General features: G+C 47.0%; 1 protein-coding gene across 2 annotated transcripts in view; it reads left to right on the top strand.

Moving 5' to 3' along the window:
* Positions 1-27286, top strand: part of NFATC3 (nuclear factor of activated T cells 3) — a 387290-nt gene that overhangs the window by 295142 nt on the left and 64862 nt on the right. For both annotated transcript variants that reach the window (XM_073550790.1, XM_073550789.1), the window contains exon 9: positions 21682-22713. In XM_073550790.1, the coding sequence (XP_073406891.1) occupies positions 21682-22713 (1032 nt within the window). The remainder of the gene's footprint in view (positions 1-21681; positions 22714-27286) is intronic.

Here is a 27286-nt window from a genome sequence, read left to right as displayed (position 1 = left end):
TGGGGAACCGTGCAATATTACAAGAATGTAGAGATTGCTGTGGAAAAGACAAGTCATGTAGATTAGTTTGGTTTTTTTGAGACCAATCTATATGATTTGTCTTTTCCTCAGCAGTCTCTACATTCTTGTATATTGCACAGACTGGATCCACCAGGGTTCCCCAACTCCACTCCTCAAGGTCCACCAACAGATCAAGTTGTAATGAAATAAAAAGAGGATTCCATACAACATGATCTGTTGGTGGCCCATGAGGACTGGAGTTGGGGAACCGTGCAATATTACAAGAATGTAGAGATTGCTGTGGAAAAGACAAGTCATGTAGATTTGTTGCGTTGACAACACATATCTCCAAGACTGACACAAGAAACATGTCAGTAATGGAGATATCTGGTGGCAAAAACGCTAAGTGTACGGCGCAGTGTGTGTAGATGGCGATAGACACAGTAACCAATCCAAATTTTGTGAAAGCACAAATGCACATTTATTTTGTAGCAAACAAACAACAAAAAAAAAATTTATTAGGAATGTCCTTTGGGGGAAGTTTGGGATACTTTGGGTGTGTGGACAGGCGAGGAACGACTTGCGGTTGAGGAAGGGGTTCTATGCGAAGGGGCGACGAAAGTACTGGGGGAAGGGAGCTCTGGAATGGACAAGGAGGCATGTTGAGAGACATTAGGAGGAGAGGGTGGATGGACGAACAAAGTTTTGTTTTTTTTCTCCTTCGTCTCATTGGGGGACACAGAGACTGTGGGGTGTGTGCTACTGCCATCTGGAGGCTGACACTAGGCATACAAAAAACAAGTTAGCTCCTCCTCCACCGCATACACCCTCGCCCCTATATCGGGCGGAAACCAGTTTTTTGCTTAGTGTCTTTGGAGGCACACGCAGTCTGGTTTCTCCAGACTAGGTTTCTTTTTCGGTTCTCACTATGAAGAGGAGATAGGGGCGACGGATCCTATAGAAAGGGTCCGATCTCCCCAAACCATCAACGGGCGAGCACGCGTTGAGCATCGCTCCGCGTATCCTTTCCCGCACCGAGGGACACCTCTGGGACTTTTCCCCAGACATCTATTTTTCGTGTTTGTTATTTTTTGAAGACGAGAAGGGGCAACGCATTCTATAGAAAGGATCCGATTTCCCCAAACCAGCAACGGGCGACTACGTGCGAGAGTCCCTCCACGTCTCCTCTCCCGCGACGTGGGACACTATGCCAGACTTAGCCCTGTCCACCCCTAGGTATGGAAACCATGGGCTTGCACACGGGCACAAGACTAGTCTGTGCGCCCCCACTGCTCCACCAACGCTTGACGGCGGTGCTGCACGGCGGCGGACGGTCCCTCTCCTCGGCCCTACAGGGCAGACGGAGTTAGGGTGCCTGCACCGTCCAAGAAGAAGACTAGCAGGTGCGGAGGGCCCTGGGCGCAGAGTCAGGTGGACCAAACCCCCCCCCAAACCCCCCCCAATACCTGGGGCAGAGCGGGCAGTGGCTGCACAGGAGGTGGAGGAGAGGACGTCGCTGGGGCCCGGCGTTTGGACCCCAGGTGGGTAGCGCCATTAATTTAGTCCGCGGCCTAGGCCACGGGCGGAAGTGGGCGGCAGCGCTCCGGCCGCGTCTTAGGCGGCGTCGCTTCGGCGCCCCCCATCCCCGGTATCTGCGTTACAGGATCCGGGGCGGGGGGTATCGTAGTTTAGGCCGCGGCTCCGGCCTGGTCCACGGGCGGAAGTTCCGCCCTCAGTGCGGCGTCCGTCGGCGTCACTTCCGGCGGCGCCCCCCTCCTGGCAGGGCGGGCGCCGGATAAAATGGAGTCCCCGATGGCAGTCCGGGGTAGGCCGCAGGAAGCTTCAAAGCGCGGCAGTCCCCGGAGACCGCCACCAACGCAGCTGGAGGGGCCTCCCACGGCAGGAGCCGGGAAAGGACTTACAGAGGGGTAAGTGTGACCCCGGCCTGAAGGCCACGCTAGGGCATATAGGGCCCCCTCTCCTCCGCATTCGCCCTCCTTGGGAAAAAAAAAAAAAAATATATATATATACAGTGCCTACAAGTAGTATTCAACCCCCTGCAGATTTAGCAGGGTTACACATTCGGAATTAACTTGGCATTGTGACATTTGGACTGTAGATCAGCCTGGAAGTGTGAAATGCACTGCAGCAAAAAAGAATGTTATTTCTTTGTTTAATTTTTTTTTAAATTGTGAAAAGTTTATTCAGAGGGTCATTTATTATTCAACCCCTCAAACCACCAGAATTCTGTTTGGTTCCCCTAAAGTATTAAGAAGTATTTCAGGCACAAAGAACAATGAGCTTCACATGTTTGGATTAATTATCTCTTTTTCCAGCCTTTTCTGACTATTTAAGACCCTCCCCAAACTTGTGAACAGCACTCATACATGGTCAACATGGGAAAGACAAAGGAGCATTCCAAGGCCATCAGAGACAAGATCGTGGAGGGTCACAAGGCTGGCAAGGGGTACAAAACCCTTTCCAAGGAGTTGGGCCTACCTGTCTCCACTGTTGGGAGCATCATCTGGAAGTGGAAGGCTTATGGAACTACTGTTAGCCTTCCACGACCTGGACAGCCTTTGAAAGTTTCCTCCCGTGCCGAGGCCAGGCTTGTCCGAAGAGTCAAGGCTAACCAAAGGACAACAAGGAAGGAGCTCCGGGAAGATCTCATGGCAGTGGGGACATTGGTTTCAGTCAATACCATAAGTAACGTACTCCACCGCAATGGTCTCCGTTCCAGACAAGCCCATAAGGTACCTTTACTTTCAAAGCGTCATGTCAAGGCTCGTCTACAGTTTGCTCATGATCACTTGGAGGACTCTGAGACAGACTGGTTCAAGGTTCTCTGGTCTGATGATACCAAGATCGAGATCTTTGGTGCCAACCATACACGTGACGTTTGGAGACTGGATGGTACTGCATACGACCCCAAGAATACCATCCCTACAGTCAAGCATGGTGGTGGCAGCATCATGCTGTGGGGCTGTTTCTCAGCCAAGGGGCCTGGCCATCTGGTTCGCATCCATGGGAAGATGGACAGCACGGCCTACCTGGAGATTTTGGCCAAGAACCTCCGCTCCTCCATCAAGGATCTTAAGATGGGTCGTCATTTCATCTTTCAACGAGACAACGACCCAAAGCACACAGCCAAGAAAACCAAGGCCTGGTTCAAGAGGCAAAAAATCAAGGTGTTGGAGTGGCCTAGTCAGTCTCCTGACCTTAACCCAATTGAAAACTTGTGGAAGGAGCTCAAGATTAAAGTCCACATGAGACACCCAAAGAACCTAGATAACTTGGAGAAGATCTGCATGGAGGAGTGGGCCAAGATAATTCCAGAGACCTGTGCCGGCCTTATCAGGTCTTATAAAAGACGATTATTAGCTGTAATTGCAAACAAGGGTTATTCCACAAAATATTAAACCTAGGGGTTGAATAATAATTGACCCACACTTGTATGTTTAAAATGTACTAAAATTTAACTGAGCAACATAACTTTTTGGTTTGTAAGATTTATGCATCTGTTAATAAACCCTGCTCTTGTGTGAAGTTTGAAGGCTCTAACTTATTTGCATCTTATCAAACCTGCTAAATCTGCAGGGGGTTGAATACTACTTGTAGGCACTGTGTATATACAGTCATGGCCAAAAGTATTGACACCCCTGCAATTCTGTCAGATAATACTCAGTTTCTTCCTGAAAATGAATGCAAACACAAATTCTTTGGTATTATTATCTTCATTTAATTTGTCTTAAATGAAAAAACACAAAAAGAATTGTCCTAAAGCCAAATTGGATATAATTCCACACCAAACATAACAAAGAGGGTGGACAAAAGTATTGGCACTGTTCGAAAAATCATGTGATGCTTCTCTAATTTGTGTAATTAACAGCACCTATAACCTACCTGTGGCACCTAACAGGTGTTGGCAATAACTAAATCACACTTGCAGCCAGTTGACATGGATTAAAGTTGACTCAACCTCTGTCCTGTGTCCTTGTGTGTACCACATTGAGCATGGAGAAAAGAAAGAAGACCAAAGAACTGTCTGAGGACTTGAGAAACCAAATTGTGAGGAAGCATGAGCAATATCAAGGCTACAAGTCCATCTCCAAAGACCTGAATGTTCCTGTGTCTACCGTGCGCAGTGTCATCAAGAAGTTTAAAGCCCATGGCACTGTGGCTAACCTCTCTAGATGTGGCCGGAAAAGAAAAATTGACAAGAGATTTCAATGCAAGATTGTGCGGATGTTGGATAAAGAACCTCCACTAACATCCAAACAACTTCAAGCTGCCCTGCAGTCCGAGGGTACAACGGTGTCAACCCGTACTATCCGTCGGCATCTGAATGAAAAGGGACTGTATGGTAGGAGACCCAGGAAGACTCCACTTCTTACCCCGAGACATAAAAAAGCCAGGCTGGAGTTTGCCAAAACTTACCTGAAAAAGCCTAAAACATTTTGGAAGAATGTTCTCTGGTCAGATGAGACAAAAGTAGAGCTTTTAGGGCAAAAGCATCAACATAGAGTTTACAGGAGAAAAAAGAGGCATTCAACGAAAAGTACACGGTCCCTACAGTCAAACATGGCGGAGGTTCCCTGATGTTTTGGGGTTGCTTTGCTGCCTCTGGCACTGGACTGCTTGACTGTGTGCTTGGCATTATGAAGTCAGAAGACTACCAACAAATTTTGCAGCATAATATAGGGCCCAGTGTGAGAAAGCTGGGTCTACCTCAGAGGTCATGGGTCTTCCAGCAGGACAATAACCCAAAACACACTTCAAAAAGCACTAGAAAATGGTTTGAGAGAAAGCACTGGAGACTTCTAAGGTGGCCAGCAATGAGTCCAGACCTGAATCCCATAGAACACCTGTGTAGAGATCTAAAAATGGCAGTTTGGAGAAGGCACTCTTTCAAATATCAGGGACCTGGAGTAGTTTGCCAAAGAAGAATGGTCTAAAATTCCAGCAGAGCATTGTAAGAAACTCATTGATGGTTACCGGAAGCAGTTGGTCGCAGTTATTTTGGCTAAAGGTTGTGCAACCAAGTATTAGGCTGAGGGTGCCAATACTTTTGTCCGGCCCATTTTTGGAGTTTTGTGTGAAATAATCAATGTTTTGCTTTTTGCTTCATTCTCTTTTGTGTTTTTTCATTTAAGACAAATTAAATGAAGATAATAATACCAAAGAATTTGTGTTTGCAATCATTTTCAGGAAGAAACTGAATATTATCTGACAGAATTGCAGGGGTGTCAATACTTTTGGCCATGACTGACTATATATATATATATATATATATATATATATATATATATATATATAGGAGAATCTATTTATCTATTTTTTCTGGCCTTTTCCAGCAGTATGTCTGGAAAAGGTAAAGCGCACGCATCCTTCTATGCCGCATGCGTTTCCTATGGGGTTAGATTCCCACGAGCGCAGACCAGTAAATTATGTGAAACCTGTGACACCGAACGCGCCCAGGAGCCCTCCCCCGCAGCAGAGCCCAGGGGTCCGGAACCCCCAGAGTGGGCGGTATCCCTCTCTCGGTCTATGGTATCATTAACAAAGGCAATTGAGACCCTTCAGGCCCCGGATAGGGGTAGAGATGACGGCTCGCCTGGTTGGGAGGGTTCTGCCTCCTCACATGAGCCGCCGGCCTGCAGGGGCCGCACTCTCTCTAGGCAGGCACATAGGAAGAGAACCCATACTGTGTCGCCAGGCCCCTCCGGTGCTTCAGCATCTGCGAGTGTGGCATCACGCTCGCCGTCACCCCTTTCAGGGAGCGAGCAGAGCTCAGTAGAGGATGTGGAAGAATCCTTGGACCTGGACACCCCAGGGTGCCGGGAGACGGTGGACAGTCTCATTGAGGCTGTCAACCAGACTCTGGGTATTGATGATGAGGTCACCCTAACCGCAGGGCATAGGGTGTCTTTTAAAAAGGCCCGGAAGCCGCGGAGAGTGTTCAGCACTCATCCTGAGTTCGAGGATATAGCGCAGCGGCACCGGGAACGGCCAGACAAGCGTTTTTCAGGACAGAAGACGCTAGGATCAAGATATCCATTTGCGCCAGAGCTCTGTAAAAAATGGGCAGAGTCTCCGGCGGTGGATCCCCCGGTATCCCGCCTGGCCTCGAGATCCCTGTTATCAGTGCCTAGTGGTTCGGCCATCAAGAACCCCACGGATCGGCTCATAGAGGGATTAGCGCGCTCGGTGTACGAAGCATCAGGATCAGCGCTCTTCCCTTCCTTTGCGGCAACATGGGTAGCCAAAGCCATGATGTCCTGGTCGGACTCTTTAAATGAGATCCTGCAGGATAGGGAGTTGCCAGCAGAGGTGGCCGAGATAACAAGTCAGATCGCAATGGCGGGTGACTATCTAATTAATGCATCCTTGGATGCAGCTAATAGCGCAGCACTTGCAGCAGCAAACGCAATCGCCATTAGGAGAGCCTTGTGGTTAAGGCTGTGGCGGGCTGATTCGGTGTCTAAAAAATCCTTGACTTCCCTGCCCTTTCAGGGTAACCGACTATTTGGGGAAGAATTGGATAGACTCATTTCGGACGCAACAGGGGGTAAAAGTAGTTTTCTCCCACAACAGAAAACAAGGACGCCATTTCGTCAGCCTCAGGCGCGTTTTCGGGCATTTCGCGCACCCGCGTGGACGGCAACGGCCAATACCCCCGCTCCTGCGCGCTATAACCATGACAAAGAGCGTCAGGTCACCTACAGGACCAACCCGCTGGGTAGGATGCGAGGGCGTCCGCCCAGATCAAGGGGGGCCAGGTCCCAGAGGCCCTCTACAAAATGACTCGAGAAGTGCGGTACCCGAGGACAGCAGGATTGGCGGTCGTCTGCAACGGTTCTGTCACATATGGGCTGCGGTGGCACGCGACGCATGGGTGACGGAGCTGATATCTTCCGGGTACAAGATAGAGTTTATAAAACGTCCGCCAACACGATTTTTTCCCTCCCGGCTTCCCAAGTCAAGATCTCGGGCAGAAGCATTACGGGGGGCCATCGAAGTGCTGCAGCACAAAGGGGTCATCGTTCCGGTGCCAAGGAGCGAAAGAACCCAAGGGTTTTATTCCAACCTGTTCGCAGTGCCCAAAAAGGATGGAGCGGTAAGACCGGTTCTGGACCTAAAGCTACTAAACAGGTTCATCAGGGTCAGGCATTTTCGCATGGAGTCCCTCTGGTCGGTTATATCCTCCATGGAGAAGGGAGAATACCTGGCCTCAATCGATGTTCAGGATGCTTATTTACACATCCCTATTTTCCCCCCGCATTACAGATTCCTACGGTTTGCGGTCGAGGGACGGCACTTCCAGTTTGTGGCGCTGCCTTTCGGTTTGGCCACGGCCCCCAGAATATTCACGAAGGTGATGGCGGTCGCCATGGCCACTCTTCACTCCCGGGGCATTGTGGTGTTGCCATACCTGGACGACCTTCTGGTAAAGGGCCCGTCCCGTCCAGCGTGCGAGGAGAGTGTCACCATCACACTGGATACCTTGTCTCGTCTAGGATGGATGATCAACAGGAAGAAATCATTCCTCACGCCGGCCCAGAGGATTGTTTTCCTAGGGATGATATTCGATACCTCCCAGGGATTGGTAATTCTCCCTCAGGACAAGGCTCGGGCACTCTGACAGGGAGCTCGAAAACTTCAACAGCCAGGCCTCCATACTATCCGATTCGGGATGGGGGTCCTGGGCAGGATGGTGGCAGCGATGGAAGCAATCCCGTTTGCTCAGTTTCATCTCCGCCCCCTGCAGCATGCCCTGTTAGCGGCTTGGGACAGGAGCCCGTTCTCACTCGATCACCCGTGCAGGTTGTCCTCTCAGGTCCGACAGACTCTTCAATGGTGGACACGCGATCGGTCGCTTCTGCAGGGAAAGCCTGATCACGACCGATGCGAGTCTCTCCGGTTGGGGAGCAATCTTTCGCCACTACACGGCACAGGGGCAGTGTTCGCCTCAGGAAGCTCGGCTCCCTATCAATCTGTTGGAGATTCGAGCAATACGGTTGGCCTTCCAGCAGTTCCAACACGTGCTAGCAGGATACCCGATTCGGATTCAGTCGGACAACGCCACGGCAGTGGTGTACGTGAATCACCAGGGGGGCACACGCAGCAGGGCAACCATGCGCGAGGTGGGACATGTGCTCCGCTGGGCCGAGAGGAGCCACTCGATGATTTCAGTGGTTCACATTCCAGGCGTCGAGAATTGGGCAGCGGATTTCCTAAGCCGCCAGGACATCACGGCCGGGGAGTGGTCACTACATCCCGAGGTGTTCCAGCAGATTTGCCAGCGCTGGGGAACACCAGACGTGGACTTGATGGCCTCCAGGAAGAACGCCAAAGTGGGCGTGTTTGTCGCCCGGTCTCAGGATCCGCAAGCAATCGCAGCGGACGCATTGGTGATACCCTGGAACCAATTTCGGCTCCCATACGTGTTCCCGCCGCTGCCACTTCTCCCCAGGGTTATCAGGAAGATCAAGACAGAGGGGGTTCCGGCAATTCTGCTGGCCCCGGATTGGCCCCGACGGGCATGGTACGCGGATCTGGTACAGCTCATCGCAGACGTACCATGGCGGCTACCGGAACGACCAGATTTACTGTCCCAGGGACCGATCTGCCACCCGAACTTAGGGGCCCTGCGTTTGACGGCGTGGCCATTGAATCTTGGGTGCTGACCCAGGCGGGGTTTGGGCGCGAGGTAGTCGCGACAATGGTAAGGGCCCGAAAGCCAGCCTCGGCAAGGATCTATTATAACACTTGGAAGGTTTTCTTCCAGTGGTGTCGGGAACACGGGGTTCTGCCATTGTCCTTCTCTGTGCCCAACATACTGGCTTTCCTTCAGTCTGGCCTAGACGCAGGTTTGGCGCCAAGTTCCCTTAGAAGACAGATATCGGCCCTGTCGGTCCTGTTTCACCGAAAGATCGCTACCAATTTGCAGGTCAGAACGTTCCTGCAGGGGGTCGTTCATTTAGTACCTCCCTTCAGAGCACCATTGGAGGCCTGGGATCTTAATCTGGTCCTGTCGGTACTACAGGAGGCTCCGTTTGAGCCACTACAGGATGTTTCATTGGCATATCTATCCAGAAAGGTTGTGTTCCTGGTAGCCATAACATCCATTAGGCGAGTATCGGAGTTGGGAGCATTATCTTGTAGAGCCTCTTTCCTGACCTTTTTTAAGGACAAGGTAGTCCTTACGCCTCCGCCACCTTTTTTACCAAAGGTGGTGTCCTCGTTCCATATTAATGAGGACATTGTGTTGCCTTCTTTCTGTCCAGCGCCAGTTCACAGGGTGGAAAAGGCGCTCCACACATTGGATCTGGTAAGAGCTCTCAGGAGATACGTGTCGAGGACAGCACCTTTCCGCCAGACGGATTCGTTGTTTGTGATCCCCGAAGGGCGCAGGAAGGGCCTCGCAGCCTCACGGTCAACCATAGCCAGATGGATTCGCCTAACCATTCAGGAGGCTTACCGTATTAGAGGCACGCCAGTTCCAGCTGGAGTAAGGGCGCACTCTACTCGGGCAGTGGGAGCCTCGTGGGCGCTTCGGCACCAGGCTTCGGCAGAACAGGTATGCAAGGCAGCAACCTGGGCCAGCCTGCACACTTTTTGTAAACATTACAGTGTGCATACTCAGGCTTCGTCAGATGCGAGCCTGGGCAGAAAAATTCTCCAAGCAGCAGTGGCACACCTTTAAACAGGAAAGCATGCGGCTTGGATCGGTGAGTGTTATCCCACCCAGGGACTGCTTTAGGACGTCCCACAGTCTCTGTGTCCCCCAATGAGACGAAGGAGAAACATGGATTTTTGTGAGTACTCACCGTAAAATCCTTTTCTCCGAGACGCTCATTGGGGGACACAGCACCCACCCTGATAGCCAGTTGGCTCATACTTATTATTTAACATATTTTCTTGTTTAAGACAGGGTGATCCTTTTTTCAGACATATGATTTATTGCATTAAGGCTAATTTTTGTATGTCCTCCTACTGCTTTTGCACTAAACTGGTTTCCGCCCGCTATAGGGGCGAGGGTGTATGCGGTGGAGGAGGAGCTAACTTGTTTTTTGTATGCCTAGTGTCAGCCTCCAGACGGCAGTAGCACACACCCCACAGTCTCTGTGTCCCCCAATGAGCGTCTCGGAGAAAAGGATTTTACAGTGAGTACTCACAAAAATCCATGTTTCTTTGGCGCAGGAATATCCTGCCCAGACCAACTGGCAGCCTGTGAACGCCTTACTTTTGTTGGCTGCCTGGTAACTGTGGACTGTGGCATTGCCCTGTAAAAAAAGGAATGCGGATCCCCACTTTGCTGCTCTGTGGTGGCGGTGCTGCTGGAAGTGGCAGTGGCGGTGCTCCTAGAAGGGGAGAACGTTGGGTCGGTGCTCCGAGCAGGAGGCTGTCTGTCTGGGATCTCGGGCAAAGTTCTTTGGAGACTCCGAGGAGGAGGATTGGTGGCAGTTATCTTTCGATGAGGAGTGGTGGTGGTGCTCCTTTGATGAGGAGCGGTGGTGGTGCTCCTTTTATGTGAAGTGCTGCCGCTGCTCTTTTGCTGAGGAGTGCTGGCGGTGCTCTTTTGCTGAGGAGTGCTGGTGGTGCTCTGTTGCTGAGGAGTGCTGGCGGTGCTCTGTTGCTGAGGAGTGCTGGCGGTGCTCTGTTGCTGAGGAGTGTTGGCGGTGCTCTGTTGCTGAGGAGTGCTGGCGGTGCTCTGTTGCTGAGGAGTGCTGGCTGTGCTCTGTTGCTGAGGAGTGCTGGCTGTGCTCTGTTGCTGAGGAGTGCTGGCTGTGCTCTGTTGCTGAGGAGTGCTGGCTGTGCTCTGTTGCTGAGGAGTGCTGGCGGTGCTCTGTTGCTGAGGAGTGCTGGCGGTGCTCCTTTGGTGTTGACTGGTGGGGTCAGTGGCCTAAGCAGGTTCTGTGGTGGTTTGGCTCCAAGCTGGTGGTGCTTTGGCGGTAGTGGTGCTCCATACAGGAGCAGCGCTTGACATAGTGGTGGTGGCGGAGGAGTGTCCAGCAGCACTCAGACTTGGGGTGGTGTAGTGGTGTCCGGCTTCGCTGGGAATGCAGGTGGCCGTGCAGTGGTATGCAGCAGAAGTCGGTAGTGTGGTGAAGCGAGTCAGCGGTGGAACTGTTGGAAATGACACCACTGACTGCTGAACATACCGATTCTGCTGCATAGCCTGCAAGTAAGCAGTGTTGCAGGCCCGTAACACACTCAGCTGTTGCTCAGGACTAAGGTGTTCCGCCATGCCCTTCTTAAATTTTAGTAGGGAATCACTCATTACAACATCATATGGCAGAGTTCCATAGTCTCACTGCTCTTACAGTAAAGAATCCGCGTCTGTGAGTATGCTTAAACCTTCTTTCCTCCAGATGTAGAGGATGCCCCCTTGTCCCCGTCACAGGTCTAAGAGTAAAAAGATCATTAGAAAGGTCTTGGTATTGTCCCTGCATATATTTATACATTGTAATAAGATCACCCCTAAGCCTTCGATTCTCCAAACTAAATAACCCCAAGTGTAATAACCTGTCTTGGTATTGCAGACCCCCTAGTTCCCTAATAACCTTGGTCGCTCTTCTCTGCACCCGCTCCAGTTCAGCTATGTCTTTCTTATACACCGGAGACCAGAACTGTACACAATATTCTAAGTGTGGTCGCACTAGTGACTTATATAGAGGTAAAATTATGTTCTCCTCATGAGCATCTATGCCTCTTTTAATGCATCCCATTATTTTATTTGCCTTTGCAGCAGCTGCCTGACACTGGCCGCTAAATGTGAGTTTGTCGTCCACCCATACACCCAGGTCTTTTTCAGTGACAGTTTTGCCCAGTGTTTTACAATTAAGCACATAATTATACATCTTGTTCGTTCTACCCAAGTGCATGACCTTACATTTATCCCCATTAAAGCTCATTTGCCATTTATCAGCCCAAGCTTCTAGTTTACATAAATCCTCCTGTAATATAAAATTGTCCTCCTCTGTATTGATTACCCTGCAGAGTTTAGTGTCATCTGCAAATATTGAAATTCTACTCTCTATGCCCCCTACAAGGTCATTAATAAATATGTTAAAAAGCGGGCCCAAAACTGACCCCTGTGGTACCCCACTGCTAACCGTGACCCAGTCCGAGTGTGCTCCATTAATAACCACCCTTTGTTTCCTATCCCTGAGCCAGCTCTTAACCCACCTACACATATTTTCCCCTATCCCCATTGTTCTCATTTTATGTATCAACCTTTTGTGTGGCACCGTATCAAAAGCTTTTGAAAAGTCCATGTACACCACGTCCACTGCATTCCCTTGGTCCAGTCCGGAACTTACCCCTTCATAAAAGCTTATCAGATTAGTCTGACAGGAACGGTCCCTTGTAAACCCATGTTGATATTGGGTCATAAGGTTATTCTTCTCCAGATTGTCATGGTCACGCGTGTGTGTGGACCCAGATGTTTCCGCAAGGTGAACCCATAACACACGTGACCCTGGATACAGCGCCTCCAGTAGGGCGAATTTAAATAATAAAACGTGCAGATGGATACACCGCCTCCACCTGGCGAATTTAGGTATTACACGTTAATATAAATTCTGGAAACCCCGCCTCCAGTACGGCGAATTTAAATAATAAGGGGGACCTGGGAAACATTAACAATGGTGGGCCCTGCGATAGGGAAAAGGGGAAGTGGAGACCTCCTGAGCTCCCCTGAGCCAGTGTCCCTGCACTCCTAACGTTCCCTATGCCGGTTCCGCACTGGGCGCCGCACGCGTACCTCAGCACCCTTGCTCACCCTGACCCTAAACCCTCACTAGGGAATGGGTCGGTGCAGAAACTAATCCCACCACTGCACTAACAACACACATGAGGGAAAGCGACAATACAGGGGAAACACCACTTAGCTTTATGCTCTGTGCTTATGCTCCTACAACAGAGCCCTCCACCTGCGTGCGTCTTCTCCTCCACCCGGATCCATCACCATAAACAGGATCCTTCACCATAGTGAAGCCTTGGAGCCGAGTCCACCACCAGTTGCTGCTGCTTAGTAACAGAGTCCCAGAGATGAGTTCAGCTTCTGCCACGAAGGCAAGCATGCTTGAGTCCAGCTCAGCAGCCAAGTCCCACATGGTGAGTGCCACTCTCCATAGTCGCCACTCCACCAGTCCATGCAGACACTTCCTGCCGACACCATCACTGCGACCCCACCACGCCATGCCAGCCCTTCGTCCAGACACCATAGCTGACACACGTCCCCCCTGGCTAAGCTGCGCCGGACTCCTCCTCAGCTCCATCCTTCCACCAGGCTCTCACCAACTCAGAATCAATGAATGAATCAGTATCACCAACCGTGACTACACACCCTGAGACTCATCTATAGAGCCCCACACCTGAATCATAATCACAGAGAACCCTAAACCGAAAACCTAAGGTGCGATACCACTAACCACCACCGGGGACAGTCAAGTCACCTTGGCAACTTGCCAAAAGGGAAAAAAGCTCACTCCGTGCCCTCAAAACCGCCAGATCACTTCAGATCATGACACAGATACTCCAGTATAGTATCTCTTAGAAAACCCTCCAGGATTTTACCCACAGTTGAGGTTAAACTTACTGGCCTATAATTTCCAAGTTCAGTTTTTGTGCCCTTTTTAAATATTGGCACCACATTTGCTATACGCCAGTCCTGTGGTACAGACCCTGTTATTATGGAATCTTTAAAGATTAAAAATAATGGTCTATCTATGACTGTGCTTAATTCCTGCAGTTCTCGGGGGTGTATCCCATCCGGGCCCCGGGGATTTGTCAATTTTAGTGATTTTTAGACGCCTCCGTACTTCCTGCTGGGTTAAGCAGGTGACATTTAACGGAGAATTTTTATCCCTGATCACGTTATCCGTCATGGGATTTTCTTGTGTAAATACTGTTGAAAAAAAGTCATTTAGCATATTGGCTTTTTCCTCATCCCCATCCATCAGTGTTGAAGCGGTCCTTCATCGAGCACCAACGTGTGCGTATTTTGTTCACTGTTGGGGAAAAAAAAATTTAAAAAAAAATTATAAAATGCACTTAAGGCAACTTAATTATCAGCACACACAACAGATTGAACTTTTCACTACAATATATCTTGCCAAAAAAGCACCAGCACCATGAGGACCATAAATCAATGCAGCAGTTGAAGACCAAAATCAATCACAGTGTGCTACATGGCATTGGTGTTTTTAAGGCAAGAATATATCTTGCCAAAAAAACACCAGCACCATCAGGACCATAAATCAATGCAGCAGTTGAAGACCAAAATCAATCACAGTGTGCCACATGGCATTGGTGTTTTCAATGCAAGAATATATCTTGCCAAAAAAGCACCAGCACCATGAGGACCATCAATCAATGCAGCAGTTGAAGACCAAAATCAATCACAGTTTGCCACATGGCATTGGTGTTTTTAAGGCAAGAATATATCTTGCCAAAAAAACACCAGCACCATTAGGACAAAAAATCAATGCAGTATCACAGAGCATATTTATACTTACTGAACGCCCTTTTGGAAGCTGCAGAGGCACTGTCCCAGCCATCCATCATCGCTGCGGCCACCTCATTTCAGAGCTGCCGGGTCACCACTGTGTCTTTGTACTGCTGGTCATGGCTGTCCCACAACGGGATACGCTCCTCAGCGAGGCGGATCAGGTGCTCGTTGTCGATGTAGACTTCTTCGTCATCCCGTTGTGGAACCTAGAAAAAAAGAAATATATTAGAATGTTTGTAATTTTGGACTTTGGAGAATGAAAAATATAGAAAATGAAACAGAGAAGAAGCAAGATAAAAGATGAAAATAAAGACAGAAAAAAAAGGCACATTATATACTCACATTGCGTCTCCTCGCCACGACTTGACTACGCTGCTCCCGCTCAGACTGCTCCTGCACTCCATCTTCACTGCCCATGTCCGATGTCTGTAAAGAAATAAAAAATTAAAACACATTTCTAGAGGCAGCTATACTTACCAAAGGCAGCAAGATTCTCACCTCACGATCAGCTTGGGCCAGTTCTTGCCGAGATGGCGAATAGACCGATCCAGAAGCAGACATGCTGAAATGAAAATAAAAAATACATTAGTACATTATAAAATTGTACCGGACACACAGACATTATGTTGAAGAATACTCACATTTTGGCTCCTGAAGCTTGAATCCACACTTGGAAGGCTCTTCTGGGCTTTTGTCTGCTCTCTGCAAGGCTGTCTGTAGAGTAATTGTCTGACCCTGAAGACACCTTCTTTTTTCTGCAATCCTCCCAAACAATGTTGCTTGTTTAGGGGGAGTTTTAGACAAGCGTCTAGACATTGTTTACGCAAAGCGCGTGCGAGCACAAGGCGCTGACGTGCGCGGTGCCAAGCGCTCTTCAGCGATCACATAGACTGTAATGCTATTTTTGGGCGCACACCGAGCACACACGTGCGCGCGCGATTTTTTTAAGTATGTAGGCGGAACAAAAAATGCAACATGTAGCGTTCGGCGCGTCTGGGTGCACACCTGTAAAATGCGCAGCGCACGCTAAACGCTGATGAGCGCGTACATTCGCAAGACCCTGCGATCACCATGTTAAAGATAGGGGAACATTGCGCGTGCGCACGATGCGCTGCGCGATCAAACGCTAGTGTGAAACCAGCCTTAGTCCTGCAAATTTCCTTAGCATGTGTTTGCATTAGCATTACAATTAGAAGGGTTGTCTTTTATCACCAGTATAGTTTCCCATTGATTACCCCAGTAAATCAAGCTAATATTATTGTTAGCATTACATGTCCTTTACACTTATTTATAGAAAATGTTTATAAGCCTTCCTATCATTTCACCATTTATTAGACTACTCTCATATCAGTTCTACAAAGTATGAGGCTGGTTTTGCTAAAATAAATAAAATATTAAAGGGGTTGTTAGGGGCTTAACAGTCGTAGTAAGGCCGAAAAAAGACATTAGACCATCCAGTTCAGCCTATAAAATTCTGTCAGAATAAATCCCCAGATCTACGTCCTTCTAAAGAACCTAACAATAACTGTAAGATACAATATCGTTACACTCCAGGAAGACATCCAGGCCTCTCTTGAACCCTTCGGCTGAGTTCACCATTATCACCTCCTCAGGCAGGGAACTCCAGATTCTCACTGCCCTAACAGTAAAGAATCCTCTTCTATGTTGGTGGAAAAAGCTTCTCTCCTCCAGACGCAGAGAATGCCCCCTTGTTTTCATATAATTTTATTGTTTTTTTTAGAAATAAACAGTGTAGGGAAAGGCAGGTAGGAAGGGAGGGAAGGGAGTGGGGAATAAACCTTCTCTCCTCCAGATACAGAGAATGCCCCCTTGTGACCGTCACCTCCTGGGCCATCTGGTCCAACCCCCTGCTCAAAGCAGGATTCGCTAAATCATCCCAGTCAGATGTCTGTCCAGCCTCTGTTTGAAGACTTCCATTGAAGGAGAACTCACCACTTCTCGTGGCAGCCTGTTCCACTCATTGATCACTCTAACTGTCAAAAAGTTTTTTCTAATATCTAATCTGTGTCTCCTCCCATTCATAGAATCATAGAATCATAGAATTGTAGAGTTGGAAGGGACCTCCTGGGCCATCTGGTCCAACCCCCTGCTCAAAGCAGGATTCGCTAAATCATCCCAGTCAGATGTCTGTCCAGCCTCTGTTTGAAGACTTCCATTGAAGGAGAACTCACCACTTCTCGTGGCAGCTTGTTCCACTCATTGATCACTCTAACTGTCAAAAAGTTTTTTCTAATATCTAATCTGTGTCTCCTCCCATTCAGTTTCATCCCATTGCTTCTAGTCTTTCCTTGTGCAAATGAGAATAAAGTTGATCCTTCTACAATGTGACAGCCCTTTAGATATTTGTAGACAGCTATTAAGTCTCCTCTCAGTCTTCTCTTTTGCAAACTAAACATTCCCAAATCCTGCAACCTTTCCTCATAAGACAGGGTTTGCAGACCGGTCACCATTCTGGTCGCTCTTTTCTGAACTTGCTCCAGTTTGTTGATGTCTTTTTTAAAATGTGGTGCCCAAAATTGGACACAATATTCCAGATGAGGTCTGACCAAAGAGGAGTAGAGGGAAATAATGACTTCACGTGATCTAGACTGTATGCTTCTGTTAATACATCCTAGAATTGCATTTGCCTTTTTTGCTGCTGCATCACACTGTTGACTCATATTCAGTCTGTGATCTATTAGTATACCCAAGTCTTTTTCACATGTGCTGTCACTTAGCCCTATTCCTCCCATTCTATATATGCTTTTTCCATTTTTATTGCCCAGATGTAGTACTTTGCATTTCTCCCTGTTAAAAACCATTCTGTTAGTTGCTGCCCACTTCTCCAGTTTATTTAAATCTTTTTGAATCCTCTCTCTCTCTTCTCTAGTATTAGCTATCCCTCCTAGCTTTGTGTCATCAGCAAATTTAATCAGTTTACCCTTAATTCCTTCATCTAAATCGTTGATAAAGATGTTGAACAATACAGGGCCCAGGACAGAGCCCTGTGGTACCCCACTTGAGACATTCTTCCAACTGGATGTGCAGCCATTTACGACCACTCTTTGGGTCCGATCACTAAGCCAGTTATGAATCCACTTAACAGTTGCCTTGTCCATTCCATACTTAATCATTTTTTCAATAAGGATTGTATGAGAGACTTTGTCAAATGCTTTGCTGAAGTCAAGATATACTATATCTACAGCATTTCCTTGATCCACCCAATCAGTGATACCATCATAGAAGGAAATTAAGTTAGTCTGACATGACTTATTAGTTACAAACCCATGCTGACTCTGTTTAATCACTTCATTCTTATCCAGGTATTGACATACATGTTGTTTAATAATTTGTTCAAAGATCTTTCCTGGTATAGAAGTCAGACTCACCGGCCTATAGTTACCTGGGTCCACCTTCTTCCCCTTTTTGAAGATAGGAACAACATTTGCTCTTCTCCAGTCTTCTGGCACTTCTCCTGTTCTCCAAGAATTTTCAAAGATTATAGAGAGGGGTTCAAAAATTTCTTCTGCTATCTCCTTCAGTACTCTGGGGTGTAATTCATCTGGACCTGGAGACTTGAATTCATTTAGGCTAGCTAAGTGTTTCCTCACTATCTTTCTGTTTATAGATATCCTGGATTCTTCTATTCCCTTAATAGGACAGTGAATAACAGTTGATGTTACATTTCCTTTCTGAGAGAAAACAGATGCAAAATAGGAATTTAAAAGTTCAGCCTTCTCAACATCCTGTCTTACCATTTCATCATTTTCATCCTGTAAAAATCCTATAGCATCTTTGACTTTTCTTTTACTTTTGACATATCCCCAAAATCCTTTATTATTGCTTTTCACATCTCTTGCAAGCCTCAATTCATTTTCAGCTTTAGCTAATCTGATTTGTGCCCTGCAGGTTCTGCAGACAGCATTATATTCTTCTTTAGATATGCCTCCCTCTTTCCATTTTATAAACATTTTTTTCTTCCTTTTTAGCATGTGCTTAAGTTCTGTGTTCATCCATCCTGGTTTCCTTAACTGCTTCCTATTCTTCCCTCTTTTCGGAATTGTTAACAACTGTGCTTTGAGAATTTCATTTTTCAAGATTTCCCATCCTTCCTGGACATTTTTGTCTTTAAGGATATCCAGCCATTGGATCCCTCCAATTCTCTTTCTGAATCCCTTAAAATCTGCCTTTCTGAAATCTAACCTTGACGTCTGAGTCTTCACAGGTCTTCCGCCTCTAGTTATCCAAAATTCTAAAATAGCATGGTCGCTACCTCCTAGGGTCCCAGCCACTTTTACCTCCTCAACCATTTCCTCCCTGTTTATAAGGATTAGATCCAAGGTAGCAGTTCCCCTTGTTTTCTCCCCTACCTTTTGGAAGATAAAGTTGTCAGCAAGAGAGGATAAGAATTTCCTTGACCTGTTAGTTTTGCCTGAGAGAGATTCCCAACAAATGTCTGGATAGTTGAAATCTCCCATGACAACTATGTCATATTTTTTGGAGAACTTGGCCATTTGATGCATAAAGAGTTCATCCATATCTTCAGCTTGCACAGGCGGCCTGTAGTAAATGCCTACAATGGTGTCCTTTCCATTGTTCTGTCCTTGTATTCTTACCCAAACAGTTTCCACAGAACTCCCAGTCTCTGAAGCTTCAATCTCTGTGCAGATATACGCGTTTCTAACATACAATGCGACACCCCCTCCTCGTTTATCAAGTCTGTTTCTTGCAAATAAGTTGTATCCTTCTAGTCTTGTATTCCAATCATGTGTATTGTCCCACCAAGTTTCAGTGATTCCAATGACATCATATTTCTTTTCCTGTGTTAGTAGTTCCAATTCTCCTTGTTTGTTGCCCATGCTTTGTGCATTAGTATAGAAACATTTTAGTTTGTGATTGGTTTCTCTTTCTCCAATATTTTTATTAACTAGATTCTTTCGTCTTTGTTCTTCCTTTCCACTTCTAATAGCAGAGTTCTCAATAGCATTTGTCAGGTGTATGGCTTTTTCTGGTCTTTTGCTTCCCTTCCCATGTTGTTCTAGTTTAAAGCTCTCCTTACAAGTGTAGCAAGGCGACTTCCAAATACATGCTTTCCAGTCTTCGTAAGGTGCACCCCATCTCTAGCAAGTAGTCCATCGTATAAGTAGTTCACTCCGTGATCCAGAAATCCAAATCGTTGCTGATGGCACCATCGACGTAGCCAGTTGTTCACCTGCAGAATCTTATTCCACCTCCTTGTTCCATGGCCATCCACTGGGAGGATGGAAGAGAAGACCACCTGCGCTCCCAGTTCTTTCACTTTCTTGCCTAAGTCTTCAAAGTCTCTGCAGATGGTTTCCAGGTCGTTTCTTGCAGTGTCATTTGTCCCCACATGTAGTAGCAGGAATGGGTAGTCATCTGTAGGTCTGAAGAGTCCTGATATCCTGTCAGACACATCTTTAATTTTTGCACCTGGAAGACAACACATTCAGTTTCATCCCATTGCTTCTAGTCTTTCCTTGTGCAAATGAGAATAAAGTTGATCCTTCTACAATGTGACAGCCCTTTAGATATTTGTAGACAGCTATTAAGTCTCCTCTCAGTCTTCTCTTTTGCAAACTAAACATTCCCAAATCCTGCAACCTTTCCTCATAAGACAGGGTTTGCAGACCAGTCACCATTCTGGTCGCTCTTTTCTGAACTTGCTCCAGTTTGTTGATGTCTTTTTTAAAATGTGGTGCCCAAAACTGGACACAATATTCCAGATGAGGTCTGACCAAAGAGGAGTAGAGGGAAATAATGACTTCACGTGATCTAGACTGTATGCTTCTGTTAATACATCCTAGAATTGCATTTGCCTTTTTTGCTGCTGCATCACACTGTTGACTCATATTCAGTCTGTGATCTATTAGTATACCCAAGTCTTTTTCACATGTGCTGTCACTTAGCCCTATTCCTCCCATTCTATATATGCTTTTTTCATTTTTATTGCCCAGATGTAGTACCGCTAAGCAATGAACAAGGTTGTTGTATTCTGCCCTGTGCCTCCCTTGTATCTGGCTGCCGCCGGATCAGATTTCAGCTGAGCGATCTGGTTGCTTGGTATTTAACAACCCACCCAATGTAAGAACATTGATGGCCTGCTTGTGGATAGGACATCAATTCTACTAGGATAGCCCCTTTTTAATCTGAATGTTTGCCCCCGTGAAAATAAAAACACTTATACTCCCTTCTCATGCCGGCGCCGTTCCAGCAGTGACGGAACTTGTGTCCCTTGGCTTCACATGCGGTTATAATGACACTTGAACCCTGCACTGAATCAACGCTGTCATCACTGCCCTCCCCTTCGGACGTATTAGTAATTAAGAGGAAGTGAGTGGCCAGCCACAGCTCTCCCTTACTTTTGATTATGTAGATGTCCAAAAGAAGAGGCAATGATGCCCGCACTGACAAGGCTCACAAGTGCAGACACCGCTGGAATGGCACAAGAGTGGAGTATAGGTGTTCTTATATTCATAGGGCCAAACATTCAGATCAAGAAGGGGCTGTCCTAGTAATGGACAACCCCTTTTAAATCCCTGGCAACCACTAATATGAGTTTTAAAAAATGCTGGAGAAAATAATTTACTAAGAAAACGAATGAATGAGGCATGAGGTTTTTTATTTTCTAAGTTTTAATTGCATCTTATCTAAAAAGTGGAAGCTAAATTTATTTGACTGTTATATTTCATAGATACTGTAAAAAAAAAAAAAAAAAAAAAAATGAAATGCCTGTCCGCACAAAACAAAAGATGGTATGTTCGCTTTTCCTCCGCTATACCGACTCTCACCTTGTCGTGGTTAGGACACAACACCTGACATTCCTATAGTAGGTGATGCGAGTTTGCTGCTGGTGACCTTTAGACTGAATTCACTTTCATTCGGTTGGTGAAATCTGGGTTGTTGCTTGTGAAATAATACCTGGTGAATGCTGCACTCCTCCCAGTCCTTACTGACAAGCTAGACTCCATGATGGAATTGAAAGATTCTTCCCCATTTAGGTAGAAAAGTCAATGTGTATCAAGGTCAAACCGACCTCCTCATCAGGACAGCTTGTCTTACATTTCATAAACTTGGATTATTTTATAAAGCATCTGCTTTGCACGTACATTCTGAAATATTTCTTGTTTTTTATTTTTTAACAGTTATACCTAAAAGAGAACACACCGAAGAAGAAGATCTACCATTAACATCTTCTGGATCTCTGCCCCTTGTAGTGAGTGTTTCTAATCAGCAATCCCTGCACTCCGATAGATCTTCTGCAGATCAGAGACCTAACCATGATAATCTCATGTCCACTTTGGATCGAAATCTAGGATGCCCTTCTCAGCCTACATACCCATCCCTGGTGAATCATGGAGTTCCCCGCCTTACACAAGGTAGGAACTTGAATGGGAGAGCAGAATGCCTCCCTCCAACATTACAGCAATCGTATCGTGTATCAGCTTCTCCCACCAGGTCTTCCTATTCATCTATGCAGTCTAGTGTAATATACAGTGGACAGTCCAGTCTTCCGTTGAATTCAGTCCCTGCTCAGGAGTATGATGCACTGCCATTTCAGCAAGAAGCAGGTATTCCTCACTTGGTCAACCACGACAATCAGTCCTTGGCAATGATGCAGTATCATACATCAAGATTAAGTCCTTCCACCTCATCTCCTGCCATCCTTGATTCATTGATCCACGCAACGCAATCATCACATCTCCAGCAGATTGGTTACTCTTGTCCAAACACTGGTCAAAGTACCATTCCATCATCTTCAACAAGTCCGTCGATTGGGCATCTACCACTTCAGCTTCCTTCTGTTTCTTTTCACCTGACAAAACCAGGTCCTACCTCTTCCCTTACCAATCCTAATTCAAATTCATTAACACACTCACCACTGTCTAGTCCATCTTCTCCTCAAGTACAGCCGGTTCCATATGAATCACCAACATCAACTGTAAAGGCTTCATCACCATCTCCCACCCCTCTGGTTCATTCTGGACAACTGCCTTCTCAATCCCATAGTCCTGGACTGGGTAGCCTTTCCCACACTGTCACTCTCGGGCACCATGTAGTTCAGGACTCTTCTCCATTCCACCATGATGACACTTCTCTGTCTGTGAAACCTGAGCCTGAGGATGGTGATCTTAACTTCCAGTCTATTGGCTTGCAGGACATTACGTTGGATGATGGTAAGCAATGCCGTGTAATTTCAACTGTTTATTTTCACTCAGAAAATGTGCCAAATATTCTCAATACTCCTATATTTGATGGATAATTATGTTAATACTTAGGATGATAACATGTAATTCAGGGTGTCGTGATATCTGAATTTAAAAATTTCCTAAAACGGGAAACAATAATTTGAGCTTTATAAACCATGATCGTAACTTTGTCCTTATTTAAGCAGCTTTTCCACCTAAAATGTTATCATAGTCCTGCTGCAATAGACATGATGTACTGTTTCCATGTCTTCATACACTTGCCAATCAGTCTTGTCCCAGGATCCTCACCTTTCTAAACCTCTCTTGTACCATGTCATCACACACAAGATTTTAATTTCTCTGTGTGAATCTTGCTACTTGATCCAGGTAGTCTGAATTAGTGCCACTTGCAGAAGTGGACAGGACAGCACAGATCATGAGTGAAAACGGCGATTAATACATACACAGTTTATAAAAGGCCAATTGCAAATAGAGTTTGGTAATTGATGAGGTTTTTTGCTGGAAGCTGCTTTTATTATTTTTCTTTCAGCTAACCCTTCTACTGGGGGCTTTTGCTTCAGTTTAATTGACAATTACATATGCTCGGTATGTTAGAGGGATTTTGAGTAATTGCTGATATTTTCTAGGCAAAATTTGAAGTACCGTAATACTTCACTTCACTTGTATTATGTTTTACATTTTAAGGATACTTAAACGGGTTTTCACACAAACAAGATTCTTTTTAAAGTTGATTTTAATAAATACATCTTGGAATATTAATAACTTCCACAATTGGATGTGTTAAAAAAAATATATATATTCCTGTGCTGAGATAATCTTCTAAATGTGCCCCTGCTGTGTACTGTGTAATGGCTGTGTCTGACCGTACAGGAACATGGTCTGATCATACCACAGCTCCTGGGCAGGGGGGAAGCGAAGGAAGGTGCAGATATTACAGCAGGGGATCACAACTGACTCTTTACTTGCCCTTCCCCACTCAGGAGATCTTCCTGTACGGTCAGACACATCCATTACACAGTGCACAGGAGGGGCATATTTATAAGATTTTTACCCTTCGCCACGACAGCACCCACTGGAGGTATCGGATCCGCCCCATTTGGAACAGGAAACCCTACAGAAAGATAAAAGGGGGCGGTCCGCCTTTCCTCCTCCTCAGTTTTGTTTCCTGTTCCCAGGGAACCTCAGGATATCCTTCAGGAAGACATACCTGGGCCAAATGCACGCCGCCTGTGCGGTATCCACGAGAACGGCAGGGGCTGCGGTCCAGAGGCAGCGTCGGGGGAGATTCCGTTAGACGGCTCCCCCCTCGTCTGACGGATGGCTGGTGATGACCGGGTCCGGGAAGGGCCGTCCGGTCTCACCTAGGAGCGCGCCAGGTGGCACCAGGTTCGCAGGGGCCGCCGCTGCAGGAGCGGTAAGTGCGCCAGTGGCACGGAGGAGAAAAAGGAAAAAAAAAGCAGCAGCGGTGGCGGCAGCGTGAGGAGACACACAATGGCGGCGGCGCGGTAGCCGGCCGGCACGGATGCTCCTAAGCCCCGGAAGTAATGGGTGAACTTCCAGGGCATGGTGGCTGAGAAGCGCGACTGAACCCGGGGAGGAGAGACTTCCGGGAAAAGAAACAAAAGGAAGAACTATTTAAAGAAGCGCCGCGGGCTAGCGGCAAAGAGCCATGTCGTCTCCAGGGGAAGTACACGCTCCAGCAGGGGACTCTGCGGGGGGCAGCTCCTCCAGGGACCGCGCTACAAGGACAGACACCGCTCGCAGGAGCGAGGTGGAAGAGTCAAGACCCAGGACGGGGGTCTCAGCCATCTGATCCGGTAATAAAGGCTTCACTGGGTGAGTGTGCAATACATATACTCTACCTATTAAGCTGACCTCTCCTCCCTCCTCCCTCTCCTTTGGGCATGTCTCCCCTCTTCCATACGAAGAAGGAAGAGAAATCCAAACATAAAAGAATGCACTTTATGCGCTCAGCCTCTCCCTGACTCCTACCCTAAAGAGCTCTGTAAGCATTGCACCAGAGAAACTAGACAAGGGTCGGCAGTATCATCAAAGGACATTCGGGCCATAATTAGGGAGGAGATACAGGCTATCACCCGTGCCAGTACTCCCTCAGAGACAAGGAGCAAAAAACAAGTGACCCTCAGCTCAGAGTCAGAGGAAGAACAGGGATTAATCTCTGATTCCTCACTCACATCATCATCATCAGACATTGAGGGACTTTCATGTTTTCCCCTAGATAGTGTGGATAGCCTAGTCAAATCCGTGAGGAACACTATGGGGTGTGATGAGACAAAGGGCGTCCAAACCGCACAAGAAATAATGTTTGCGGGGTTGGCGGAAAAGAAAAGGAGAACGTTTCCAGTAATACCGGCAGTTAAGGCCCTAATAAAGAGAGAATGGGAAAAACACGATCAAAGAAGTTTTCTCCCATCGGCCTCAAAGAGGAAATACCCTCTTATCGATGACGAGCTATTAAAATGGAGCAAGGTTCCAAAGGTTGATGCCGTCGTAGCCTCTACCTCGAAGCAATCTACTATTCCGGTAGAGGACGCAGGCTTATTGGCGGACCCGCTAGACTGTAAAGCTGAGTCATCATTAAAAAGGTCTTGGGAGTCTACCACAGGCATTTTTAAGCCAGCAGTAGCCAGCACATGCACCGCCAGGTCTATGCTCGTATGGTTGGACCAATTAGATCAACAAATCGAGCAGGTGGTGTCTAGGGAAAAACTACGGGCCGCTATTCCATTAATGCATCGGCAGACACCCTGCGGCTGACAGCAAGATCGGCTGGTCTTGTAAACAACGCCAGGAGGGCACTATGGATGAAGAGCTGGAAGGGGGACGCGCAATCAAAATCTAAGATTTGACATACTCGCCAAAGCAAAAGAAAGGAAGAAAGGCCTTCCCTGATTCTTCTATCCTTTTCTACAGGAGAGCCTTTAAAAGGCGGCCGTTTGGGAGAAGGAGACAAGCGGACAGATCAACTAGATGGCCCACAAAGGAAGAGAAGCAAAAGGGTAGCATGTTTAGAGGTGCAACATTCTGAAAGGAAAATAAATACTGAAAAATCAGTCCCCCCAGTAGGGGGTAGACTAAGGTTTTTTTCCTCAAAATGGGAACGAATAACTTCAAGTCCATGGTTTCTAAGTTTAATTAAAGAGGGAATGAAAATAGAATTCCTTCAAATCCCTTACGATTCCTTTATCATGACCCGCCTTAACTCTATAGTACAACAAAAGGCCCTTGAAGTAGAAATTCGTAGCCTACTATCCAAGGGGGTTTTAGTAGAAGTCCCAGATGGACAAAAGGGTAGAGGTTTCTACTCTCCTTTATTTTTAATTTCCAAACCAGATGGTACATTTAGGACGATCATAAATTTGAGGAAGCTTAATACGTTTATAAAAAATTATAAGTTTAAAATGGAATCAGATCCACCTTAAAACTTCTCTTTCCAAACTGTGTGATGGCAGGGATTGATTTAAAAGATGCTTACTATCCTCTTCCTATTCGTAATAGATACCAAAGTTACCTAAGGGTCGCGGTGGTATTCAAAGGCAAGATCCGTCATTTTCAATATGCGGCCATGCCTTTCGGCCTCTCTTCAGCGCCAAGGATCTTCAACAAAGTGATGGCAGAGGTGATGGCTTATCTTCGTCAGAAAGACACTCTAATCGTGCCTTACCTTGATGACTTCCTAATTATCGGGAACTCGATCACCCAGTGTACGAGACGTGTGGCTGACGCGGTCTCATCTTTGCAGGATCTAGGCTGGATCATCAACTTCCAGAAGTCCAGACTCGTTCCGCATTCCCGTCAGATGTTCTTAGGGTTCCAGTTAGACTCCACAACCCAGAGATGTCTACTCCCTCAGGTAAAGATTACGCTCATAAAAGGAAAGGTGGAGGCAGCCATAAATAGACCACGTATGTCTCTAAGAGGGGCAATGTCGTTATTGGGGTCGCTCTCTTCCTGTACCCCGGCAGTCCAGTGGGCCCATTATCACATCCGCACACTGCAGCATCAGATCCTCCAAGAGGACAGGCGACATAGTGGTCACCTCGAGAGCAAGATAACCTTATCACAGGATGTCTTGGCTTCTCTAGAATGGTGGCTAGAGGATAACCATCTGTCCGCAGGAGTCCCATGGGTTATAGTGCCATCGTCTATCCTGACCACCGACGCTAGCCCCCACGGCTGGGGAGGCCATATGGGGAATAGCTTTTGTCAAGGAAGGTGGAATAGAGATGAGCTGGGCTACTCGTCTAATTTAAAAGAATTGACGGCGGTATATTATGCTCTACACCATTTTCTTCCACAGCTCCAACAGAGACATGTCAGGATCCTATCGGACAACACCACCACAGTGGCCTACATAAACAGACAGGGAGATACTCGATCAGAGACTCTGATGTCTTCTGCAGGAAGAATCTTAAACTTAGCTGAAAGTTATTTGTTGTCCCTCTCGGCCCTCCATATCAGGGGAGAGAACAACCAAGAGGCAGACTTCTTAAGCCGACACACACTTCGGCAAGGGGAG

The sequence above is a fragment of the Dendrobates tinctorius genome, unplaced genomic scaffold (genome assembly GCF_039654945.1).
Source record: "Dendrobates tinctorius isolate UK_male_01 unplaced genomic scaffold, ASM3965494v1 ptg000170l, whole genome shotgun sequence".
In the NCBI taxonomy this organism is placed as follows: Eukaryota; Metazoa; Chordata; class Amphibia; order Anura; family Dendrobatidae; genus Dendrobates; species Dendrobates tinctorius.
Note: the sequence above shows the minus strand (reverse complement) of the source record. Positions and strands in the feature narration are given on the sequence as shown.